At 43.1% G+C, this 26,564-nt stretch overlaps 1 protein-coding gene across 1 annotated transcript in view; it reads left to right on the top strand.

Annotated features, from left to right (window-relative positions):
* The first annotated feature begins 259 nt into the window (after positions 1-259).
* Positions 260-26,564, top strand: part of LOC307033476 (double-stranded RNA-specific editase 1-like) — a 29,907-nt gene continuing 3,602 nt past the window's right edge. Inside the window, exons 1-8 of the mRNA XM_079671966.1 lie at positions 260-425; positions 11,470-11,525; positions 21,410-21,484; positions 23,610-24,544; positions 25,303-25,417; positions 25,559-25,727; positions 26,045-26,199; positions 26,282-26,450. Coding sequence (XP_079528092.1) covers positions 21,481-21,484; positions 23,610-24,544; positions 25,303-25,417; positions 25,559-25,727; positions 26,045-26,199; positions 26,282-26,450 — 1,547 coding nt within the window. The 5' untranslated portion in view covers positions 260-425; positions 11,470-11,525; positions 21,410-21,480. The remainder of the gene's footprint in view (positions 426-11,469; positions 11,526-21,409; positions 21,485-23,609; positions 24,545-25,302; positions 25,418-25,558; positions 25,728-26,044; positions 26,200-26,281; positions 26,451-26,564) is intronic.

Genomic DNA, 26,564 nt, shown 5'->3' with positions numbered 1-26,564 from the left:
CATACTGTACATATTTTAGGAAGATATATGAGTTAAAAAAATGTCTAATAAAATAATTTCCTTCGTATATTTCTCATTAAAATATTAACTAGAGCTTTTTAGTAGTGCTGCTGTATAAATCCAGTGCTACACATGGCGAGTAAAAACAGTGTATCTGTCACTGTACAGGTTTTGTGTCCAATCAGTGTGTGTGCTGGTGCGTAATGCGCCCATGTGGCCTCATTTTCCTGCGCCCACCTCTTTCCTCCGGTCCAATAGGAGCAGGCATCTTTTGGAGCACCAGGAGAGCCCCGTCCCTGGCTCATACTGCCCGGTGATACCTCCCTCTCTCTCCCGCAGTGTGTGGAGCCCGGAGCCGCAGCATCATTGCACCAGGAGGGTACCTTCAGTCGGATACTCTGAGTGACAGCACCGGTACACAGACCGTAAGTACCCGTTAATGGGTCAATTTCATACATAACATGTTTTACCTGCACCACTGTCTTTGCCCACTCAAAACTCCATTAGGAAATGTTCCCGTTTAAATGTTCTTCATGTAAGGGATTAAGTACATGGCTCATTAAACACAACTCAGTCTTTTTTTTGACAAATTAAGCACTCTGAATAATACGGCATGTGTATGAGGTGAAAAGCAGTGGTAATGCCTGTTTAATTCCGACTTCGTTACCAAGCTAACGTTTTACTACAGCGCAGTCCGCTGCATTTCGCGGCATTAAAACAGGTGATAGCTTCAACAGGCATCTTGGTGTATTATTAGACATAATGCTTTAATATGTTTTAACCATACGCCGAATTAGAGGGTTAGTCCGAATAAATAGCATAGGCTATACAATTGATTAATATCAAAACCAACATGGCTTATTGTTACGTTTTCCTTTCAATTAATAGTTTCCTTGGTTAACTTTGGCGAGCTTTTCTCTTGACGTGAGCAAACGCGCAGCAAACACGACTCCTTAAATACCAACTTAAATCCGCAATATTAGAAGCATTTTCAATCATGTTATATTCGTGGATTAATCAATGTATTTGATAAGATTAGCTAAATCTAATGTGTTTATGGTAATACACATAAAACCAAATGTCTATATTCGAGATGCGCAATCTGCATTATGTCCTGTCCTCCATGAAAACATCTACATTTAATCTGGATTATTTTATCAGCAAAAATGCCTATACATGAAATTATATAACAAGCTTAATAGTAAAAACAATTACAATTAGGTAAATAGGGTTTTGTTAGATCAAAAGGATAATAAAAAATTGCTTTTTTATAGCAGTAAATGCAGTGAGAAGTGTTCAGGAAATAGCCATGGAACATCAATGCTTGTTTCATAGAGATGTTCATACACCATAGAGGATAAAGGCTTTATAGACACAGTGTTCAATAACCTGGCCTGCATCAAAAGGGTGTAAATCAAGTGGTTGTGATGCTCTTGAGATTAGCACACAGAAAACAGAAGGAAATAGTTTTTGGCTCACCACCTGACTCTCATGAAGTATCATATAAAAGCTTCTAATTCTTGAAATAATTTCAAATGTAACCAGATGCAACAAATATCCCGAGCTGGACTCACAGCGTGATCAGGGTCTCGCACCTGAAATCACACCTCGGTCCCATTGGCAGTTATTTTAGCTCTGAGCCTCACTTCCTGTTTCTGCAGGAAAAGTACAGCCCATATTTTCCAAAACATGTTTTCCACAGCGTGATCTGTGCAGCCCTTTGTTGCTGGCCCTGTCACCAGTGTGAGTTCAAATGAACCCATAAGGCATACTGAAAAATAACTTCAATAATCCAACAAGCAGTCATTTAAAATACATATTGTAAATTGTCACACACACACTAGCATTATTTCAGAACCATGATGTTGTTAGATGTATAAATTCTAAAACTAAACATCCACTTCCTTGGAAACACATATTAAAATACTCGCACGAAGACAACGGAACAACACAACGCCTAATTGGGAGATTCATTTTTGCGCTGCGATCACTTCTGGCCTCTGCATGGCTCGGCTCAACTTGCCTTGGGCTTTTTCTCTCTTGTCTTCCACTTAGCCTGCCTGCACAGAAATAGCAGTGAAATAGGCGTATGACAGAATGCAGTATTCAAAGTCAGTGAGTCAGTCAGTGGGCATCCTTAGCAAAAATGCTCTCATTCTGTGGTATGAGGGGTTGTCAATTAAGATGCAATAAAAAGATCAAATAGGATACATGAGAAATTCAAGTAAAAAGGTTTTATCAAGTGGCTATTTCAGGTAGATATTTAGTTATAGAATATAATCACCATAAAACATGCTATATAGTCATTAAATGTTCATGTTTAAAGTGTAAAGAAATAAAATATCGTATATTTCTACATATTCCTCAGGTTTGTCTTGATATTTTGAATTAGAGGATACATTTGTTGCTTTATGCTTGTTGGAAATAAAGCCCCTACGTCTTGAGAAAGTGTACATGATTTACAAAGTATTTACCAACCCCCTACTCTGGCCCACTGCAACATTTAGAGTATTGAAGTATCCAGCCAGTATAAAGGACCAGGAAGTGATATAATGTGTTTTCTGTGCGTATCAGACGTACTTGGTGACAGTCTCTCTCCGACTCAGCTTCTCTGTCGGGGATTAGCGGGGCAGTCTGGGCTCTTGGAAACATTTTGAAGACTGCCGAATCCTCTTTCAGACAATTACTGTGCCTCCAGCTTAACCCCCGTCTCACATCAGTCCTCTCCTCTCACACCGCCCTGCAGGCACATCCGTGTGGACGGATTGTTTCTTGAAGTCAAGCGTGGACACATTTCTTGGTATCATCACATCAATTTGTGGTCTTCTGTCCTCTTGGATCTCGCTGTGAGACATGAATATATCTGGCCCGGTTTGTGCAGTGTGGATTTGACTGGATTGTTTCCAATTGTAGTACAACCCAAAGACTTGGGATATGGAAGTAGACACTGTCTTCGACTTTGGATGGACGATGATATTGCAACATGGCATAAGTGTCGCTGGGTTTGCTTCACAAAAAGTTATCATTTCTGAACTTACCAGAAGTTTTATAGACGTTTTGTTATTTTCCCATACCCAAGAAGTCATTTATAAAGTATCTCTTTGTATGGCCATCAAACCTTAGGAGGCAGAGCGTCGACTCGTCCACCAATCGGAGGGTTTAATCCGTCCAGCCCCTGCAAAGACTGGAAAATGCTAAATAAATGCATACGTCGCAATATCGATATCAAGGTGTTTGATCCACATATCGTGATATTTCATTCTTTCCATATCGCCCAGATAAATGGACGGGGAATAAAGTTATTCGATGTGTGGACGACGATGGCTCCAAGTGATCTAACCAATGTTTGTTCATCCACTGGGAGACACAGTTTGTTAATGTATTGGATAGAATATCACAGCAGCGCCTAATACACGCTGTTAAACGCAGAGAATTATTCAATACAACTCCACCTCCTGACTTAATAACAAATAAGTCTCTAATTTCCAAGCACGAAGGCTTGAAAACACCGCTGCTCTTGTCCTATGTCCAACACCACTCATTTCATTTCATTTAATCTTTTATTTGGCAGATACAATGCACAGTAATGAACACTTAAAACATTCAAATATGTCAAGATTTAGCTTTGAGCTCATTTCCATCCGCAGTCCCTCACATAAAACATTTAATAAAATTACATTTTAGAAACATAGCAAAAACAAAATACATGATATGCAAAAAGTGCAAAAGAGCAAGAGCAGCATACACAAGTATTTACGACATGGTAATACAATATAGCAGCAACGACATATAAAGTGCGAGAGAAGATACCCCTGTGTTAAAGTGTAACTAATGTCTTTAGGGATGTACAAGCTCTTTTATCTTCTGACAGCCTGCTCAAAGAGTCTATCATGCTAAAACATCATTGTCTGGTTTTAGTGTGACTGGAGGAATGCTGTTTGTTTTGGTTCATCATTCATTATGACTCATTATGTTTCCCATCACAAGGCAGAGTGATGGAGCCCTGCTGTATTTGAGTCAGCGCTGGTATTAGATGTGTGTGCAGCGCTGAAGGCAGATGGCTTAAAATCACACCGTCAGAGGCGGGAATGCGCTGTGAGGTTTGGAAATATGTTAAGCCCGTGTGATTGGATACATCAGCAGCAGTGAGGAGACGATGGAAGCCCCTGTGGACAGTGATGGAGGAGAGGCACATGGTGTGTATGGCATTAATGGATGGATGACTGAGTAAGGAATACATGTTGACGGTTAAGGAGGAAGGAACATATGTCTAGGATGGGAAGAAAAAAAAAAAACACAGGTTGGAAGTGGAAAGAAACAACGGAACAATTACACCACTTATTTATAATTGTACTTAATTGTAGTAAGTGATATTTCCCTTTTTGTTTCCACTCACATTTAAAAATGTGACCAACATCTTGATCCCTATCTGTAAATCTAGCATTTCCTTTCCTCCATCTTCAGCCGGTGTGTGTCGATACCAGTTCTGCTGCCTCAGGTTCTGAGACGCTGATGTGTGTTTTCCCAGAATCCTTCCTGGAGTCAGCGCTATTTCTTCTGCCTCCGTTCTAACTTGAATTTTTAACGGGGGTCAGCGTTGTCGTGTGGAGCTGCCGTCGACATACCTTTAATATTTCATAGGTTATCCCCTTTGATGAAGCAGAGTGCGCGCCGGCCCTCATTAATGGCAGGCAGGCTATCAGAGGCCTGCTGAATCATTCATCGCTCCTCACCTGCTCTTCGATGCATCCACCGCGGATACACACTCACGCCACTGTGTGTGTGTGACTGCAGCATGCAATCGCAGTGTTAAAGTTTATGATCTGTTTTCAGATATTGGACGTGTTGATGATGTCATCACTCAAAGCCGGCCCAGCTCTACTTTCATCTGCACGTCTTTAATCTCTTATTATTCCCTCGATGCACAACATGATTGAACCCTCATAATATATCTGCTGGGAATTGTCGATCAATACCAACGATTGAGCGAATCCTCGAGTCGATCTGGGACTTGTGGTTCACTCACTCATGCTGCACGGCTTTCTAGATTCCGTCAGTCATTAGTTCACTCATACTCATCCGTTTGCGCCGTGTGGCTATTAAACAGCTTCTCCACAGACTGAGCAGCATCACTTCCTGTCTGCAACTTTAAAATGTCAAAGCTGCGGTTAAAAAACGAGTTTTAATGGTAAACAATCCGACCAATCAGAGCGTGGATCACCTGAACCCTTTCAGTGTCATCCACATACGTGTGACGTTGCTTTGGGGGACAGATCAGTGTGTGTTAAGGGCAACAGATACCCTTTTCAACTAAAGTGAGTTCAGCTTGAGTTCTGGACTGAGGATATTCTTCATTAGGAGATCATTCAGATGCGAACATGAAGAACTGTTTGCTTCCGCGCAGATTTCCTTTGCAATAACAACCAATGTTGGACGGAGTTGGAGAAGAGAACGCTGATGTGCAACCACATGCAGTGGACCTGAGGCGCTAACACTAGCATTGTCTATCATTAAGGATTCCCGAAAAACTAAATAAAATGAACGTGCTGGAAGCTTAGGGGATTTGCTATAATAACTGCAATGAGCTGTCCCTCTATATATAGGCTTAGCCTACTTCATTCCACAGTGGGATTGCCACAATAATTAGAATGTTCATATGCTTTAGAAATGTGTCTATTGTATGGATTTGAATCCCAAACAAGATACAAAACAGGCAGCGCCAGTAGGTAGCAAATACCAACAGTCATACTATTAGATAGAAAGGAAGTAAAAGTTCAACAGAAGTAGCTGAATCCAAGGCAAAGTGCAGTCCCTAGGAACGTTTACATTAATAAAAAATAAAAAACACTTGACTTGCAGGAAATGACTAAAACCTATTAAAAAAACAAATTAACTTGAAGTAGTTCATTGACTAGAAATCCTAAGTGTGTTTGTCAGATGCTAACTTGTGTGTAGGGATTCTGTACTGTTGAGCACATGTACATTACTTTGTGATGATGGACTTCACAGCATCCTTTTGACCCAGGAAGTGATCTTGTGCTGCCCTAGAGAGGACTGTGTGTGCACGGTGGTCTGCCACTCGTCAGTCAGAGCCCCCGTCACTGAGCCTGTGGTCCTGTGTGTGACCGAGGGGGAGCAGAAAGACGCTCACAGTCAGCAGAGCACGAGGTGAACGCAGGACTCTGCTCTTACGCAACCACTGCAGACCGACTCCCCTCATGGCGTGATCAATGGTGACGAGACCGATGCAGCCGTGAGGAGTCTTCTGTGAGACACGCACTTTGAGGATTCACCCAAACCTAATTTATTCCTTCTGAAAAGCATTCTAAATCTAATGACGCCTCTGTAGAAGCACGTCAGCCAGCATCACATCACAAAGGATGCTCTATGCTTATTTTAGGAGGGGGGGGGGGGCGGTGTGCACAGAGACAGTGCGTCAGACGGGGGCCAGCCGGGGCCGTGCTGTGACTGGACCCCTGGGTGCTGCTGCTGCGGGGACACAAGGTGACTTTGTGGAGCAGAGAGGAGTCACTGCCTTCAATGGGACTGCAGCATGGCTGGGATGTTCGTGCAAAGCATTGCATTGTGGGATATAATACATTTGATAGTCAGTTAGCTCACTCTAGCCATAATATAGTGCTATCAACTGCATGATGCTTGTTTTATATACTGTATGTGTGTTGAATGCATTCTAGTCATCCCAGAAACCACTTAGCATTTTTAAGCCCAGCACAATTTGGAAACTAACTTTTTTTGCTTACTTGATTGATTCATTCTGCAGCCCTAAGGCTCATATTGAATACATCACTTATGTGAGAGTCACAGATGAGGGTGGATATGGTGCTCCTGTGTGTAAGAGGAATATCAGAAAGCTGTTAGCTTAGCATACAGAGTTAAAAGATGTTCAGGACACGTGCAGTTTGCAGGGTTTTGTGTTTACACTGTTGTATTGGAGAGTGTTTACCTGTGCACCAGGTGTTCCAGGGGGTCAGGGCCTCATTAGCTAACAAACAGATAATCTCTGTTACACTTTGTGATGAATTTAATACGCGTGTTTGGGGTGGAGAGGAAGCTGAGAGCAGTGGAGGGCTTTTTTTTGCTGCGATGCATGTCCAATCGTAACTCTCCACTGGCGGTGAGGACTGGTGGCGCTGGAAGCAAAACAGCAGATAATTAGTTAGTGGTGATAAACTCTGCTCTCCTCACATATTTATTACCCCTACCTGCTGTGTACCTTTTTAATATCAGAGCAAAAGCACATTCGCTTCTGTGCATTCATTAAAGACAACGACTTCAATGGTAGTGTTAGCCGTCATACAGATACAGCTCTAAATATATCTCAAGGTTAATGAAAGATTATTGTGCGGGTTCTCGAAAACTATAGGGAATAGCCATTTCAAAAATAAATGAAATTGTGCCAAACAAGGTAATGTAGGTGAATTGGTGCTTCTGCTGCAATCACTTTGATCCTTGTTGAAACTGTCATCCTAACAGCAGGTACTTTAGTTTCACTCATCTGGGCGTTTTTACATCTCAGCAGGGAGTACAGTGTTTTCAAAACCGACAGACCCCATGGAAACAGCCGTGACCACAACGGTTATCTTTTCATTGTTCTTGCGTATAAGTGAAAGGGAGTCGCTGATCGATGTGTTGTAGTGCTGAAGGTCGCAGGAATGTGACCTGTCCCCCCCCCCCCCCCCCCCCCCCCCCATACTTTCAATTTCATCTGGATGTCAATAAAGCATGGCAGTGAGAGTGGGAGAGTAAATGGCACACGGGTGATGTGTGAGCGTTTGGGTGTGCAGTTTGTGTGTCGGCAAAGTGTCCCCTCGGCCCGGACGCTTCCATCAAGACAGACATTTTCCAATACAGTAAGAGACAGGCCATCGAGCGGCCTCGGTGCCGCGTAACCCAACAACGCTCCGGGGACTCATCGAGCCGAGTGGCTGCGCGGATAAGAGCTCCGACATGAGGAAAAAACCCGAGAGGGTCCCGATAATGATACCTTTATCCTGAAGGATAACACACTCAATCAAATTAAATATCACCATCTCCACAATTGTGTCTTATAAATATATTTCAAAATGATTCTTTAATCATTTAAAGTTCCATATATTTAACTCTAAAAAGGGTTGGGGTTAGAGTTAGTGCATTGAGATGCTCTGACGGAGGAGTTACAAATATATCATATAATATAAACCAAAAATATTTACTGTGTCTAAAATATATTGGAATCAAACAATAAAAAAGTGGTTTTAAATCAATGCATATCAACATGACCTTCATAGCTGCTACACACTGAACATTCACTGCTGCTGCTTATATATTATTAAGTTTTATGCTCCTATTAAAAATAAATGTACTGTTAATTTAAATGAAATACCAACACTTAATGGTTGTCCATCTAAAATGTGAGGATTTGTTTGTTTATTCCCATTTATCTCTATTATAAATGGAATTGTGTGGATATTTTAGTTAACGAAAATATATTATGAAAGAAAGAGATACTTAAAAAAGATAATTGATCGAGAACATCTTCTTAAAAAAGGAGAAAAACTAAGTGTACTTTGAGTTCCCTAACAACCCTGCAATAGTAAGATCCTCGTCGTCATCATGCCTGCACGCTCTGGGGTTGTGAGTTGACCCGTAGTTTTGCTCGACAGTATCTCGGGCCGGGGAAATGATTGCTATAATTTAACCTTCCACACACTTGAATCACAGAAGCAGCTACAAGAGTGCTGAGATCAGATCAGATGAGCTCTCCTTGAATAAAAATAGCACGGCCGACAGCGGAGCACAACTCAGAGGAGGGAAACTCTGAGAACACAAAGATGAAGATGAGTCAAGGTGAACATGAAAGCTGTGCCTTTTGAGAATGTAATGTTTCTTATCTTTTCATACAGTCGACCAAAACATGCAATATGAATATAGGAACTTTGCATTGGACAATTGTAATAGGCATTTATTTATTTTATAGACCAACAAATATATTCAGTGCTAATTGCTAGCAGTCTTGTAGCAACACCGATTGGTATACAGCCCATTGAATAGGGATTATGTTCCATAGCAGTGTGTTGTCTGACTGATGATGAGTGTTTGTTCAGACTCCACACACTTGGTGAACGTGCCTCTGTAAGGAAGTTCAGTTGAACAGCATGTTGTGTCCTCATGGGAAGGTGAGGAAGTTGTAGAGGTGACGCTAACACACTGCAGCAGCAATCCACTGCAAGGTTTGAATACATAAGAGATCTAATTCATCAGTGATGTGTGTGTCCTCTCCAAATTCGTAATTTGTACACGTGTAATGCCCCTCTTTTGAGATTATCCAAGAAAACAGATCAGGTTTGGGGGGTGAAACTCCGTCTGTCTCTGCGGACCCCTCCCCCACAGTACGGCGTATATTATGGGATTTACTGCATTGTCCTCTTCATGTGCTGATCTGTGATGAAATATTCACCACTGTAAATGTTTATGGGCCATTGAAAAGACAGCGTTCATAAATACATTCATCAATGGACACATTAGTAATATCAAGAGGCTCTTTCATAGACGTTTGGCTCGATTGGAAACTGGTTTTTTGACCAAGGTGACCTCGAGGGGGTTGAAACGCTGACTTTGGCTTTCCAACCAGCACGTCCCCTGTCAGGCCCCTAAACTGCCCCACCCCCATCGCCATCCCTCCAACCCCCCGCGATAAAACTGCGTCTTCTACCCTCTCTGAAAAATATGCAAATGTGTGAAAGTAGGTTACAGACATCCCCCGTGTTTGCTTCTCTTGCGTCTGTGCGGTGGGGTTTGGAAGAAGGGGAGACGCGTTCATCCTATCAGCCTCCGGGCCGCTGGTCCTCTGTTCTCCTGCACGCGTCCCGTCACATTCAGAGCTCTGATTCCTTGACCGCGTGGCCATTAGACCTCGCTGACTCAGAGTACATGTCAGAGAGAGTCCTGTCACCCACATTCTATGATCCCTCATCCCATCTATGTCTTATTCTCTTCAGATTTATTGAACCATCCCCTCAGTTTTCACCCATGTTGAATTTAAAGACCTAATGAACCAGGATGCATCAGGATCGTTTGCTCTGGCCTTGACCACATACTTAAACCTATTAAGACCATTGTGGAAAGGAGTGGGAACTAGAAATGATGCTCAATAATGTACATTATTACAAATAACTACTTGTAATTTATTTAAACTTATATTGCAATCGTGATATAATTTAAAATATTTAGGACCATTTTTTAACATTATTAAAAAATTAACATTGGTCATGATCATGGTGTGTTTTTTTCCAAGTGGATCTGTACAAAACAAGGATAATTGATTTATTCTTGACAAGCTGGGACTTCTCTGTAGCACCATGATAATTAATATAAAATAAAATGTTCACATATTTTGCCTTTACCAAATTCTGCGCTTATCATAATTTGGATATCACACAATTTCCGATCATATTTCCATTAATTGTGCAGCCTTAGTAGGGTTTGTGAATCTGTATCTGAGGAAATAACGCCTAGTTATATCTGTTATATTTACATTCTTATCTTAACATAAATACATCTCGTTTATTTGGGATTTATTGGATTATTCTTGGATACACCCACACAACAATACATCTAATTAGTATAGCACCTTTCTAAATACTCAGAGACGGTTTACAATCAAAACAAACATTTCATACAAGCATTCAAACAACATACATTCATATTAAAATAAAAAAGCAAGATGTAATGAAATGGATAAGCAAAGCACAGTCTGAGCACTAACATTGAGTGGTTATTTGTGCACACATTATATATAATATCATCTATAAAATATGAATAACTGAGCTTTGGAGGTCAGATGTTGTTTTGTATGGGGCAGCTTTTTATCTGTGTCCTGCCCATGACTTTCATCTAACATCCAATTTGCTTTTGTTAACTGGAAAAAATACAATTCTATTCCCAATAACCAGACTGTTAAAACGTGGGAGGCCTGTCTGCAGAAACACCCTCTCCTATATTCTCAGATCTTCATTTGTCTACAGTTATATATTTAAAAAAAAAAAAAGGACTTTTCCCCAGCTGACTTTTCTCCAGCTTGATTAAAGTGACTGTAGAAGCTGTGACACCCTGCAGGATTGCGAGCGTCACACCCAAAGGTCCTTTGTGATCTGAATCTCTGGATGTTATCTCTGCTTGTCAGCGCAGGATCCTCTCAGGCACACCGAGTTTCACTGGTTGCTGAAATGTTGGAATGTCCTCTTCCCAATTGTTCCCAAAACATTCCTTCCATTGTGAATGCTAAGATCTGATATACAGTTGGTGGTTTGGATGCAGAGAAGAGAAGGGATGGAAAGTCCTGCTGCTCCACCTGTAGGCCACACTGCGTCACTGCACCCTGCACTCTGATGCAGATACAACTTTTTATTTCACTCTTTATAAAATACATAAGAAATCATTGTATTCATATCAGATATTTGTTCATTTCAGAGCAAGACATTGGTGAACCCTTCCAGGCGGCGAAGAACACTGAAGAACACTTACAGGTTGGTTTCCCTTATTTATTTGGTACACATTTACAAAATAAAAAAGGTCAAGGTCCCAAAATTCTGGATACTACATTTCCCACAATGCATCTTTTGCTTAGAAGCCTGAAATAAGGACTGTGGTTAGCACGAGCTGAAGAGATGTTCATGTGTTCTTCCATAACAGAAAATATGTCAGTAAAGACTGTCTGAAGCTTCTGTGAGTCAAAACGGTTGATGACAAGTGGTGACGTGAAGTCATGTGACCGTGATGTAGCTCCTCTATTGCCTAACATTAGCTTATTGTTTCTGCCGATTGCATTTATTACAAAACCTTTTAAGTATAATTGGCGTTATTCTCGGAAAATGGAGCGATTCTTGCTTCTGTACGGTCCTACAAAATGACATCAACACTGGACCACTCTATAAAAGGACACATCTTTTCAACTTCATGGCATCGAGTTTGGATTCAAGTGACTGATCGCTGTGTATATGACAGGCCATATGAATGTGTCCCTTCAGGTTTAATGTTGCTATTTGAATATTTTAAGACTTCAATAAGTTGCTGTTTCCAAACTCCATATATGCTTTAGGTTACACTGCACACCTGTACACAATGTAAACAAAAACGCCTGTGGGGGGGGCTGTAGGACCCTTCAAAACATTGGTTCCCAACCTTTTTTCCCAAGAGTCCCCCCACAGCGGTAATTCAAGTTGAAAACTCTCAAAAATGTTACAACTCCTGTCACAAACTAGATGAATGTGAAGTATTTTGTTAAAGGCGGATGAAAGCGTAATGAAGGAGCACTATTGGAGTGACTTTGATGGTTATTGGACTCAGGATTCATTCATTTGGATTCCCGCTGTATGAAGAAATTAAAGGACGGCGCGGAAGTGGAAACAATTCACAAAGGGATTAAACGGTTTTAAACACATGCTCAAAGAAAGCCGGATTTTGCCGATGTGTTTATGTGGATTCAAAAGTCGTAAATAATCTACAAAATGGAGGAGACCGATCTGATCGGAGCAACTGAGACAAATAATCCAACTGAAACCGGCATGGACAATGACCATGTTTTAAAAATGCGCTTATCCAGAAAAGCCTGGTTTGGACACTTTACGGGCAGAAGAAACATTTCTATTAAAGAAAGAATTATACATTTCTGTCTTTTTTTGCCTTTAATAGCTACTAACTTGAATTGTTATTCAAATTAATTAATCAATTATTTTTTATATTTTATTGTAATGTAGAGACAAGGCTTTTAGTGACAATCATGTATTGCTTTACAATTATATGTAAAAAAATAAAAAAGTCTAAATATGATATTTGGCCTCAAATCATCTGAGGCCTGGCGCGCCCCCCAGGTTGGGAACCACTGCTTCAAAGCCTGTGGGGATAGTTTGTTCTGCAACAAGGATGGAATCCACAAGAAGAATAGGTTTGATTTCAAATCATATTGAGGATAAGATGTTTAATTTAAATCATTATCAGGTTGTTGTCAAACATACCCTGCATATTCTGACATTACTCTATAGCAGGGCTTCTCAAACTCCGGACCAAGGTCTGGATCCGGACCGAACTGCAAATCAATCTGGACCAAACCCTGTGTCCCATTATTAAAAAATTAAAAATTCTGAATCTGATAAAAATTAAAGTAGACCTATCATGCTATATTGGAAAAATATATTGTAGGGCCATACCTATACAAAACATGTCTGTAAAGTTTTGTGCTTAAAATACCAAACAGATCACACATTGTAGCCATGCCTCATACTGCTCATCATACCCCTCTTTTGCAGCCCTGTTATAGAGAAACGCAGATGTTGGGTCCTTAGCTTGAAAAAAAAAAAAGGAGGAGGCGGAGCTAATGCCTGATCAGAATTCTACCGGAGATAAAGTTAAATTCTGCTGTGATAAAACGCCATCCTGTTCTAAACCACATCAAGGATTATTTCTGAAACAGTATGGAGCTCAAATGCTTTTTCTCTTGCGAGTTTATCACAAGGTGAGTTCCTTTTTTTATTTCCTGCTTTTTAAACATATGGGCTCTCCAGTACAGGTTAGCTCTGAGTGTTAGCGAGGCTTGCTAATGTAAACAAAGACGAGATTACGTCCAAAACACGTCAGGCATTGTTCCTGATAGCAACTCTCTGTGGGTCCGCTGCCGATTTGACGTCAGATCAGCAGCAAATCTGTATCCGCTCGTTGTACACCTGTTTTTAAAGGATTTGGGTACGCAGGAAAAGAGGGAGGGTTTTATTTTCTGATGCTGCGTGAGTTCCCCGACGCACCGGGGACACATATTTATACGATAACGATAATACTTTATTGGTCAGATCAAGTCTGAAATTTGACTTGCGTCACAGCAGCTCCATGTCCAACATCAACAGACAAGTATCCAGACACAAACAACAAACATTTAACATAACAGCACAATCAGTTATGTATAAAAGACATCACAAAGTGCATTGTCTGACACGTTGTGAGAATGAACGTGCATATATATTTACTTGTGAGCGCGAGCGTGACACGCATTGCAGACCGCAAGTTAACCGCAAGTTTACCTTGACTTTCTAATGCCATTTTTGTCGAGGTTCAAGGCATTGGCTACAGACAAACAGTGCCATTTCTCCCACTAGTTCAAGCCATCATAGTATGTATTGAATGTGTGTGCGTATACAGGGGCGCCGTTTACCGACAGGCAAGTGATTGGACCAGAAGGGGGCCCCCAAATAAGGTAGATTAATCCAATCCAACTTTATTTATATACCACTTTAAAACCTCCAGACCAAAGTGCTGTACAGAGAGATACATAAAATATAAAACCACACAGCTCAGCTCACAAAACATTCAATAAATAAATAACTTAAAAATAAAAGATACAAACACAAAACAAACCAGAATAAACGTAACGATTTCAAAATGTAATTTTCTTTAAAAAAAAAAGGAACATAAAAAAAGATTAAGAAGGTCCACAGCAACGACAACATGAAACACCCTTTAATTTACTGCAACGATAAGTCGGGAAACCCCCTCAAGGGGGCCCCAGGCATTGCGCGCCAAAACGGCTTCTTAATTTCAGTTTCGTTGCTCCGCTCTGGGGGTGGGGGGGGGGACTTTACTGGCATTGAATCCGGACCATTGACCTTGTATAAGATTCACAAGTGGACCTTTAACAAAAAGTTTGAGTACCCCTGCTCTATAGTAAGTACTAACATAGTATAGATACAGGGTGTCTTTTTCTAAGGTTCACTTTAACTGCAGCCCAGCAGGGGGCAGTGCTGGCTTTCTTACTGTCATAGCATCCTGTAGTTTTTATTGAACATGAGTGCTTTGTCAGTCATCCTTTTACAGATCATGCATATCTCATAAAGCCTGTATTCCTGCATTATAGACAGATTCACAATGTAAAGGAAAATGCAAAGAAAGAAATATGAATGCATGTTTTTCTTCCACTGTCCAATGATCTATCATGGACTCGTTGTTTAGTTGGTGTACACCCGAGGTTTCACATGTTTCATATAGAAGTCCATTTTTGTTTCTCTTTAGCTGCTAATGCTCCGATTGGGAGGACTTGTGGTTTTAGTGTTCCCTGCTCTTATTGTAGCCACTCTGGTCATGAAGTGAATGCAAAAGGCATTGTTTGGTATTTTTTGAAGAGCGCTCCAAAGCCAAGTTCAGTGTGGATTTGAGATTGGGGATGAAAACAGAGAGGAGAGGCAGAGGAGGGGAGGAGCAGAAATCCCTCCCCGTTTATCTGACAGCAGCGAGCCCATGTGCCGGCAGCCCCTCCCCCTGCCTCCCCCCGCTCAGTGTAAAGTTGTGTCTGCCGAGCGTCGGGCTGAGTGAGCCTGAGGGAAGCTGAGGGGACACACCATGGCTCTGCTGCTGGACGGCCCCCTCCCCACGGCGGCTCCATGCTGCCTGAGCCACCGCAGGTGCAGGAGGAGGAGGAAGAAACGCTCCGAGCGCAAAGGTACCTCTGGGGGAGGATGGGGGTCAGAGAGGGACCGTTTGGTGTCTGCTGCTGAGAGCACGTTTTAATAGTCTGATGCTACTGGTTAGAGCTTTTGTTGGTGGTTATCTTTTCATTCATTTGGCATCAACTTGATCCTAGAAATAGCTTAATACAATAGGTTTGAAGTGTAAATGATGCTGTGGTGAATGACATTTGTTAAAACTCTTTTAGATGTTATCAGAATCAGGTTTATTGCCAACAGGTTATAACACATGTGAGGAATTTGCCTTTGTGTTTGGGTTGATAGGAAGACACAGTTAAAGAAGATACAAAGTAAGAAAAGCAACATTATTTACATGAACATTGGATATACCAATAAACGACATACCGTATACTATGAGAAAATAACATCAAGACAAAGAGGCATGTTAATCCATACTTCATATCAATATATGTCTTGATCATTTTGTTAGTACGTTACTACTTCTATTATCAAAACAATTATTTCATGAAGTTAATGAAGTGTATTTCACTGATATTAACAGATATTTGATATATGTTGTATATGTTAAAACATGAAGAATGACTTTTTTTGATATAGACAACCCTGATGTCGTTATGTTAGGGGAGTAAACAAAGGAGTCCAATGGAAGCTATTACATGCACAGAAACCTATATCGCACACTAGTGAAAACTCCAAAAAGCAGAATAGGGTCTCTTTAATTAAAATACTGGAGAGATGTTTTCCTATTTTTGCAGAAGCATTTACTTTACCCCTCAGACAATATAAGTGAACATATGTATTGAGTCTCAGAGCAGCACCCTCTTACATCCTGTGCATTACTGCAAACGTCTGCTCATATTTTTCACTGGCTGCTAAAGTCAAGTGCACTAAATCCTCCAATTAATTCAAATTCCGGCTCTGGCCACAAAAAGCAGCGCGGCAGGTACACCCAGATTTGTCATATTTTTATCCCACTCGGGAATATTCAATTTGTCCTAAGTGTTATTCATGGGGAGTCTGCTAAACAGTATTAATGTGTAAAGGAATGTACATACTTTGCATGCGGGGCGAGAGAGCAGCCCATCATTTCCGTCTCCCTGCTAAGCGAGGTGTTGTGAGATGAACTGAAGTGTGAGTTTAATCTACTGGGAGCAAAAGTGAATTTCAGACGAGGTATAAGCCGATGTGCTCTGTGAGGCGTGGACGGCACGCTGCTAAGGGATGTGTCTGTCGGCCCAAAACCGCAGATCTGTGATACAGCCCCCCCCCCCCCGCCGTACCTCCGCCCTGAGGCTCTGCTGATAACCCACCCTCTCCTCAGGCTCCACCACCCCCCATCACACAGGTGGAGCAGGAGGCAGCTCCCGAGCATCGAGGCAACACCTGTCTTTCATATTGACTCGTAATTGAAGCAAGATTTGTATTTAAAATGCACTCATCGTATCGGATCAAATCAGAGGCAGATGATGTCGGGTGTCACATTTTCCAGATCAACAGGAAATGATTCATCATAATGAAATACAAAGGCAGCAGCAGATCCATAAAACACTTTCTTTGATGATGCAAAAAGTAGTAAAACATCATAAGCACGTCCTTAGGTGAACATGTAAATATTCCACTTATTAACTTTATGTGTCATCATTGGGATTCTTCAGCCATTTATCCTCACAAATGATGCCATTTCTGGAGCCATTTGGGGTTCAGTGTCTTGAACAAGGACCCTTGAACATGTTGACTGCAGGGGATTGAAACCACCCACCTTCCAATTGGTGCACCACCACAATCTTATCTCCAAACCTTACTGTAGCTACGGTATTTTTCCATAATATCCAGAGCCATTTTCCCTCCAGAAGATCTGTGTTTGACCACAGGCTGCTGGTTTCTTCAAGCGAGCTTCAGCACAGCTTTGAAAGCTTTGTAACTAAATACAGGTATGATTTGCATACTGGCATTCACAGCTGGGTAACTCTCTTCCAAATAGTGGAAGTACTAATCGAACGAACATGCCGGGCGAAATGACATTACGTCCATAAATCCATAAATCCACCCTGCACCTCCACCTGCCTGTCCATCAGCTCCGGCTCTGGCTAATCCTGATGCCATGGGGTGTGAAATTCAACATCAGTCCTGAGCCCCAACTGGGAGATAGCAGGTTGCTGGCCTGGCCCTGACTGGGGTGCAGAGAACAGTGATAGCCATCTGTTGTGCGCGGTGGGGCCAGTGATGCAGAGAGAATGGGGGGGAGGAGGGTCAGCGAGGGTGAGGTACTCTCAGGCAGACCTTCTGAGACCATATGAAAAAAAAGAAAGTCAGGAAAAATGACGAAGCTCAAAGGTTTTGGCTGCTACACATACTTATTTGTATGTATGTAATTGTGGACTTCCAGGGAATCCACACCATCACTCAACTGGGCAGCAAATCATTTATTTTCCATTCCCCAAATGGGAATAGTAGGAAGATGTAGTCCCGCTCTACCCCTTGTTGCTCCACTGGCTCCTCAGCGTGCATGTCTCCGTGTCCCAGCAACCATTTTCAGGCCCAGGAGGCAGGGCTACCTGTGATAAAAGCGTTAAATGGAAATGCGAGTGTGTGCTAGGCGAGCAGTGAGGTTGGGCGGGGGGGGGGGATAAACTGGCACAGTTGTGCTTAATAGACAGCAAAGAGCCCTGAGGCAAGCAGGGAAATATCTCAGTGCTACATATCTGTATTCACAGCTGGAGTTATAGACAGCTTACATGCAGTCATAACACGTTCTGGTAGTGGCTATAGTATCTTTTTTACTATTGTATTCACCTCTAAAGGATGGGATGCATGTTTCTCGGTCAGGTTGTAAGACTGAGAACGTGTGTTTCATTTGTCCTGGTCCTGGTCACTTGGTGGTCACTGGTCTTCCAGATGTGTGAGCTTCAGAGCTTAGTCCCCCAAGCAAGCCCCAAATGTCCCATCTGAACCATTGTCCGAAGAGAAGTTGAACTCCAGTAAAAAAAGAGAGGGAAGGGGTGGCGGCTGACCCTATGGAGCTTCTCCAGGTATCAGTGTCAGGGAATGTGCTCCATTGATAGTCTCTTTGTTGACTCTCATTGTACCATTCAGCTTTTTCCCTTTTCCCCTGGAGTTTTGGGGAGTGCTCGAAGTATACAGACTCATCTGTCACACATATGTGCACTCAGAGAATCTCTGTGTATCTTTAAAGAGTGTGGTGCTCACTTCCTGCTAACTTCTCATGACCCTGACATTAATTCCACATGTGACTCCTGTGGTTATTGGCCCCGAGGCTTCATTCACAATGCGCTGTCCCAGCATTCTGTCTGCCTGGCCGCTGCAGTATGGAAGTAGATAATCCTCCTAATTGCTTCACCTCTTCTCCTTGGCCCCCGGTGAGAGGGCGCTACAGTGGTGTGAACAGTCTGCTGTCAGCAGCACAAATACCTGGTCAGAACACTGGTGGTATTAGTGCGTGGAACTGATACAGCAGTGGGCCTGCAGCTACTGTACTGCCAGGACCACTCAGCAAATACAAGCCGTCACATAGATTTCACAGTGGGAATGATAGAAAGATGGCTGACGCATGCAAGTGTCCTTGGGGAGCAGTGAGGGGTTTATTTTCTAGCAACTTTGCTGTTTAAACAGTTTACCAACGTTTCTCAAACCTACAGATATGTGGAGAGTCAAATACCTCGAGGTCTTCATAATTTGTTTTTAGCATAAATGAACAGTGGTGTATGAGTAGCCTTATTAATTTATTTCCTGTGATTGAATACGGTGGTTTTGCATCACGTAGACCTGTTGTGATTTGTATTGTAATCTGCTGTAAATGTCACATTTCAATCCAACTCCAGAAGCCTGTGAAAGGGAAATGACTTAATTGTGGCATAGTAGTCTGTCAAAATGTCAACTTTACAATTATTTGATTAACGGATGAATGTTAGCCCCACGTGTTTTGAACTAAAGGAATACACATGTTGCCTTCTGCTGTGACTCTACGATACATCCTAGAGTTTCTGCTCCGTCCCTCCTCATCCATCATCTCATCACCTCCAATTTCTGCACGCCTCAAAATGTCATTTCACGGGGCTGAACTGGAGTTTGTGTGTGAGAAAAGCATTGTGGACAACAACGTTTTTTTCGTTTTGTCTCCATCACATGTTTGGGACCACCATTTTTTCCCTTTTCGCTGTCTGCTTCTCCTCAGCATCAATCCGTCTACATTAGGTCGCTAAAAGAGTTCTCTGACAGCTGTTTGCAGTTGTTCCCCCCCCCCTAGCTCTGATTGTAACTCGCCTCAAGCACCAGAAATAGTCTCTGAAATCCATCTATCACTGTCAGCTCAGTCGATGATGGCCGTGGTCCAGATTCTCTCTCCTTGTTGATGGGGTCTCCTTAGGGCTGCACACGAGGAAAACATAGGACATGGATATATATAATGTTAGGTTTCTTCAGAGGAGAGAGCTAAACATGTCTGCTTTGTTGCTTCTTGATTGGTTTTCACTTCAATTTCATATTCTCCTGTTCCTGCTACTGCTGTTGTTGGAGTGTACACAGCATCAGTGTGGGTGGTTGTTAGTGCTGTGATGCATGATCCGAGACAGGAGTGTGGCACTACGCAGCGTAAATAGATTTATTCTTTCCTGCTTATCTGATAAACGTATTCTCCCTATGCCATGCATGGGAGGCCACGGGTTCCTTTAACATGCGTGCCACTTCCTATTCTGCACGTTGTTTATCTTTCCAATTTGGAGACGGCGCTTTGTAAAAATGCTCAACCAAAAGTGTTTCATGCTGTATGCTAAAAGTCTGATGATGTGGAAATTCAACAGTATTCTCCCATCATGCAACACAGTGGGGATGTCCACTTATCCTTATCCCTTATTGTAGGAAAAGGAGAAACATTTACAACTTGAAGCCTATAAAACACTGTCTGGGTGAGATAAAGCAGAGTTTGTGAGATGTATAATGAGGTAAACAGGGTTTCTGAATTATACAAACACTCAAAAGTTTTACATTTCTGTGACAACCCTCGCTTAACTCCTTTTCTTGGCATTTTACTTCTGAGTTCATTTCCTCCCCGCACTATCTGGAGAACCTGAGCCGTGTTCCCCTTGCTGCCGTCTCGCACAATAGAGCGGCGGCAGCAGCCTGATAACGTTGTCATTTCTAATGTGAGGAGCAAACAGCTGAGTGGCAGCGGGGCAGGAGGACATATCTGTCGACAGAGAGCGATTACACAGCGAGCGCGAAGCCTTTCCCAACAGCCTCTGTTCCTTTTCCAAAGGAAGGCAGATTTCATTAGCTTGAATTGAGCTAGCTGAGTAAAGAGTGGAGAAGTGATGACGTTTAAATGTAGGACAAAAAAACCTTTGAGGAGGAATCGAACAGGAAGGCGTAAAATGCCAACTTATCTCCAGGTTTTAGGACTCATTTCTCTGTAGAAAAACAAACACTTCCATACATGGCTTTCAACAGGGACAAAAAAAACATATGCACATACAGTAGTGACTTTATGAGGTCTTCTGATATGAAAGAATCTTAAAGTGGGAACACCATTTTGAGGTTGGTCCAATAGACCCCTGCTGACAGCCCACATCTTAGTTAATCAAAGATAATGATTGCGTCATTTCTGCCCGCCTCAGTTTGTTTATTAGCACAGATGGCGTGCTGAGTGACAGTTTCCTGATTAAAACACAGGAAATAATCAGCCTGGTGTCTTATCAGCAGACAGACGAGGACCTGTCTGACAGGACTAGGAAGGTGGAGGTGGAGGGGGAGCTGGGTGATGAGGTGTGACATACGAGCAAAGGAGAAGTGCCATGTATTCTAAAGGTTTGTATAGACATCTGCAGCGCTAACTGTGACAGCATGATGGAAGGACTGATCTACTGATTTTGAATACCTTCAAAGTGTACTTTCCACCACTGATAACCCATGTGCTGTGTGCCCTTCAGGTCGAGTGGGAGATCGGACCGCTCCAATCCAACAGAGGCTGCCCACCACTGAGGGGGGGCAAGTCAAAAGCATGAGTGAGTGACCCACGTGTACATTCATGCTTTATTACATACTGTCCAGGTTGTGTACGAGATGAATGCATGTAGGTAAAGGAAGCACACATCCTGAGGGAAATACCCATGGTGCATTGCATTGCTGTGGGAAAATATACCGTCCAATTCCTTTTGGCCAGCTCAGGAGGAGGTCGGAGCTTAATCCCAGGGTCAGGGTGTATCTACTGTGAGCTTTCACTCCACTTTGATGGCACATTTCTCAGCTTTTCCCTTTGGTCTAAACAAAAAAAGCCCCCTAAAGCCCCCTCTCTGGCTCTGTAAGGTAGGTCTATTCCAGCCCTAACACCACCTGACCCACGATAAGCCTCGATGGGATTTTATGGAAAAGACAGATTCCAAGTGAAGTTAATGCAGGGCAAAGCAAATCAACAAACAGCTTTCCTTTCATCTCACTCCATTCAGGTGCCTGTTGAAAGCTCGATCACAGGGAAAAGGTTTGATAAGTCGGCTATTTATTTGCAAAAGTGATAGGATCAAGCTTCACCGTAGCGTTTTCAGAAAGGGGCTGTTTGTCAGGCTGAAGGGAGTCTGTTTGTTGGGGTCCAGATAGCCCGTTTAGCATCGTGACCGGTGCTGCCGATGCTAACTGACAGGCCTCTTTAAACACTTTCTTGATTTGTGTTGGCACAGCAGTAATCCTGTCCCTGCTGCATGTAAGCCAAAGTGAAAGCATGGGGAGAACATGTGGATTATGGCCGAGGGTAGGGAGAGTTGCTCAAGGTTATCCAAGGGCTGCTTGCCTAACATCCTAAACAGGAAGTCACGTAGAAGACATTTCAGATGCAAGGTAACGTGTTGATATCTCAATTGGACATGCCAAGGCACATTTGGAAGCATTGACCTTGCAGCCCAGTGAATTCACTTTTTAATGGATAAAGGGTCTGTTTCTGCTTCAGTGATTGTCTTTGAGCCACAATAACAGTACGTTCCCCAGCAGACCTATAATCATCCCCCCCCCCCTCTGGTTGCTCAAGGCATTATCTGCTATTGTGTTTTTTCATGTTTCAGCTCCGTCCCCCTCCGGCACGTTTGTTATTAACTCTGCCTGCAGTCGGCATCTGGCTGTGACTGAACGACAAACTCTGTGGAAGCACTGCACTCTTTGGTTTAAGAGGAAGTCATTTCAAATGGAAAACAATGCTAAATATGGCTAACAAGTCACTTGGTTAAAAACGGGAACATTGTGAACATTTCACAGCAGTTTGGTTGATTGTTTTTAAGTGTATCGGCCATGTTCAGTCAGTCAGTATTGTAAAGAGAGAAAGAAGAACTGTGAATGAAAGATTTTGATAACCTGCTGCTAAAACCAGGGCGGAAATAGAATAAGACATTTGATCAATTTTGTATACAAATATGTATTTTTGCAGCTTTTCTGTTGTTTCAAATAATCCACTTCCTGCTCCTGCTCAAGTGTTTTTCTCTGGTTTTAGATTCTAAAAGTGAATAATTTCTCTGGTGTTTCTCTTCAGGCTCAGTTGAAGTACTGCATTATTTTGGAAAAGTTGACACCCCTTGTTTACACCTCCATCTCTCCCCACAACCTCTCTAAACCTGCGTCTTATAGGATTGTTTTCTGTCCTGAGCACCGAAAGGAGTAACCTATCGAGCTTTTGCTGAAGGATGTTATAAATGGAAGTTTACATTAAGTTCCATCAGCTTTGTTAACAGGGCCGGGTGATATGTGTTCCCAAGACACACCATCGTCCAGATAAAGACATGTAGAAATATGTTCTCAAAGCTCCTGGTGTAAATAGTTTATCCCTTAATTAGCTAAATATGAGTATAGAAATAGCCTGCATGCTAATTAAGGTTTTAGGGGAAATTCTTTAAATGACGATTTACATAATTTTCTATACATTTGCAAATATTACTTATGTTTGTGTGAAACCTCCTCATTGACATATGAATGTGTTTAGAATACACTTGTACCAAAAGCTAAACTGCCTCTATACATTATATTTAAATAATAATTAAGGAACACACATCACTTGTTCAGTTGCAAAGAAAGGTAAAGGAATCTCTAAATTTTACATTTACAAGATCCTGCAACGAAGGCATTGTAAGTTACTCTTTCTGGGCACCGCAGGTTCATGCAGCACAGATGTTAAGGAAAATCGGAACTTGGACAACCTCTTCTCCAAAGAGGGGGTTGCGGCTGAGGCTGCTCAACTCCCCAATGGGAGTGCTGGGGGTGGGAGGAAACGTCCCTTAGAGGAGGGCAATAATGGGCATGCACATTCCAAGTACAAGCCCAAGAAGCGTAAGAAAATCCCCGGGCCCATTCTGCCTAAGAACGCCCTGATGCAGCTGAATGAGATCAAGCCGGGGCTGCAGTACAAACTGCTCTCTCAGACCGGGCCGGTCCACGCGCCCGTCTTCGTGATGACGGTGGAGGTCAACGGGCAGTTCTTCGAGGGCGCTGGTTCCACCAAGAAGAAGGCCAAGCTGAACGCAGCAGAGAAAGCCCTGCGCTCCTTCGTCCAGTTCCCCAACGCCTCTGAGGCCCACATGGCCATGGGCCGGACTCTGTCTGTCCACACGGACTTCACCTCGGACCAGGCCGACTTCCCAGACATGCTCTTTAACGCCTTCGAGACATCCCCCCCCGCAGATGACCCCTTTTATCTCACGTCCAACAGCAACGGTTCCTTCAGCTCTTTGGGAGTCGAGTACCCGTTGCTCCCCTCCCCCGTCCCGAACTTGATCCAGGCCCCCTTACCTCCAGTCCCCTCTACCTTCATGTCCCCTACAAGCGGCAAGAACCCTGTCATGATCCTCAACGAGTTGCGGCCGGGCCTCAAGTACGACTTTGTCTCAGAGAGCGGGGAGAGCCACGCCAAGAACTTTGTCATGTCGGTGACGGTGGACGGGCAGAACTTCCAGGGTTCTGGGCGGAACAAGAAGCTGGCCAAGGCCCGGGCGGCGCAGGCTGCTCTGTCCGCTCTGTTCAACATGCAGCTGGACCAGGCCCCGTCCAGACAGCCCATACCCAGAGAGGGACTGCAGCTGCACCTGCCTCAGGTAAGCAGGGACCAAGGTTAATGAGTGTTGAAAGGCCCCGTTACTTTCCTTACTTATTTTATAAACCCGCAAACTGGGACTAGTGAACGTTCGATAATGTGGGTTTCCCAATACTATTACCTACAAATCTACATTGTCCATTATCCAGATGTGTTGCACATGTGGTCTGCCAACTCTGCAAGTTAACCTCATATTTAGTGGTTTACCAGACGGCAAATAACCATAAAGCAGTTTTGAGGCATGTCGTGATTTGACAGTAGCTCCCAGGTTAGATCTGTCGTCTCACGAGATACTTGTTCGTAGCCAACCTGACAGAGTGTGAGTGAAGACGGCTTCAGGAGAGACAAGTCCAATTCACTGGGAATCTATTTACACATAGGCTAATCCCCGGCTGTAATCCACGCACACTGATAAGACAGCTGCTATCTTAATTAGCATCACCCTGTGAGTGCTATTCAAACACTGCTGCTCATTATAGCAGTCTCTCCGCTTTACTTCCAGAGCAGTGAGTGAAACAGAGGATCTGTTCTAAGCCGCTCACATCCTGCCTGTCATCCACACCAGTGCAGCTTTCCTAATTGAAATATTCAATAATATTTCCGGGGCAGATAAGAAGAGCTTTCGCTTTCTTCTTATCGCATTGTTGTCTCTTCGTCTTTGTATTACCCAAAAGCCGCAGTGCACATTTTCAACCTTTTGCTCAAAGTTTCATTTCATTTTGCTTCATGTATAATCATTTGATTTGTTTTGGTGCTCAGGTTCTGGCAGACGCCGTCTCCCGCCTGGTCGTCGACAAGTTCGGCGAACTGACGGACAACTTCACGTCGCCGCACGCTCGGCGGAAAGTTTTATCAGGTGTCGTCATGACAACAGGTGATTTATTTCGTGTCAGTCAAACCCAATGGAGCTGCAGCATTATTTGTCTTTAGCTACATTTTCATTGGGGAGGGTCACAAAACACCTGACTCAGCAGTTTTAGGTACGATGTCAGGACTTCTTTCCTTTGGCGTACAGGTGCCGATGTGAAGGAGGCTCAGGTGATCTGCATTTCCACGGGGACAAAGTGCATCAACGGTGAATACATGAGCGACAGAGGGCTGGCTCTCAATGACTGCCACGCTGAGATCGTGGCTCGCCGCTCGCTCATCAGGTTCCTGTACTCGCAGCTGGAGCACTTCCTCAGGTCAGTCACACTCCAGACACAGTTTTTACCGAAATAGGAAGAAGCAGAATTTTGATTTAGAATGTTTGTGAAATCTCAAAAATCGATTTTGGTCTGGCTCAGAAAAGTTTTCAAACGTGGCCCAGATCTTCTTCCTTAGATTTTAAAGTGGAGGAGCTGTGCAGTTTATATTTGTATTTCTACTGAAGAAGAGAGCTTCTCCACACATTATAAACACTTTAAACCCAATTTAAATGTCTCAAATGCAGCAAAATAAAGCTCATTCATCCCTTTCCGTCTCCTGCATGTCAAACCTCCCTTAATCTACGTGTCTCCAGTAACCACGAGGAGGAGCAGCAGAAGTCCATCTTCATCCGGTGTGACAGCATACAGGGCTTCAGACTGAAGGAGAACGTGCAGTTCCACCTGTACATCAGCACGTCCCCGTGTGGAGACGCTCGCATCTTCTCCCCGCACGAGGCCGGAGTAGAGGGTACGCAGGAAGAATTATGATGAAGATACATGAACATATATTGCTAACCAAAAGATCTAAAGTGTATTCTCCCCCCCCTCAGATTATGGGGATAGACACCCGAACAGAAAGGCCCGGGGACAGCTGCGCACTAAGATCGAGTCTGGAGAGGGAACCATCCCGGTGCGCTCCAGCAACACCATCCAGACGTGGGACGGGGTCCTGCAGGGGGAGAGACTGCTCACCATGTCCTGCAGCGACAAGATCGCCAGGTGTGTGTTGTATCCCGACCCTCACACACACTGTCAGCAGCTACACTACGTAGCGATGTTCCTGGGACTAAAAAAGCTGTTTGAGTCTGAGCAGTTGAATCAACATAACCTCTC

The sequence above is a fragment of the Notothenia rossii genome (assembly GCF_949606895.1).
Source record: "Notothenia rossii genome assembly, chromosome: 3".
NCBI classification, from domain to species: Eukaryota; Metazoa; Chordata; class Actinopteri; order Perciformes; family Nototheniidae; genus Notothenia; species Notothenia rossii.
Note: the sequence above shows the minus strand (reverse complement) of the source record. Positions and strands in the feature narration are given on the sequence as shown.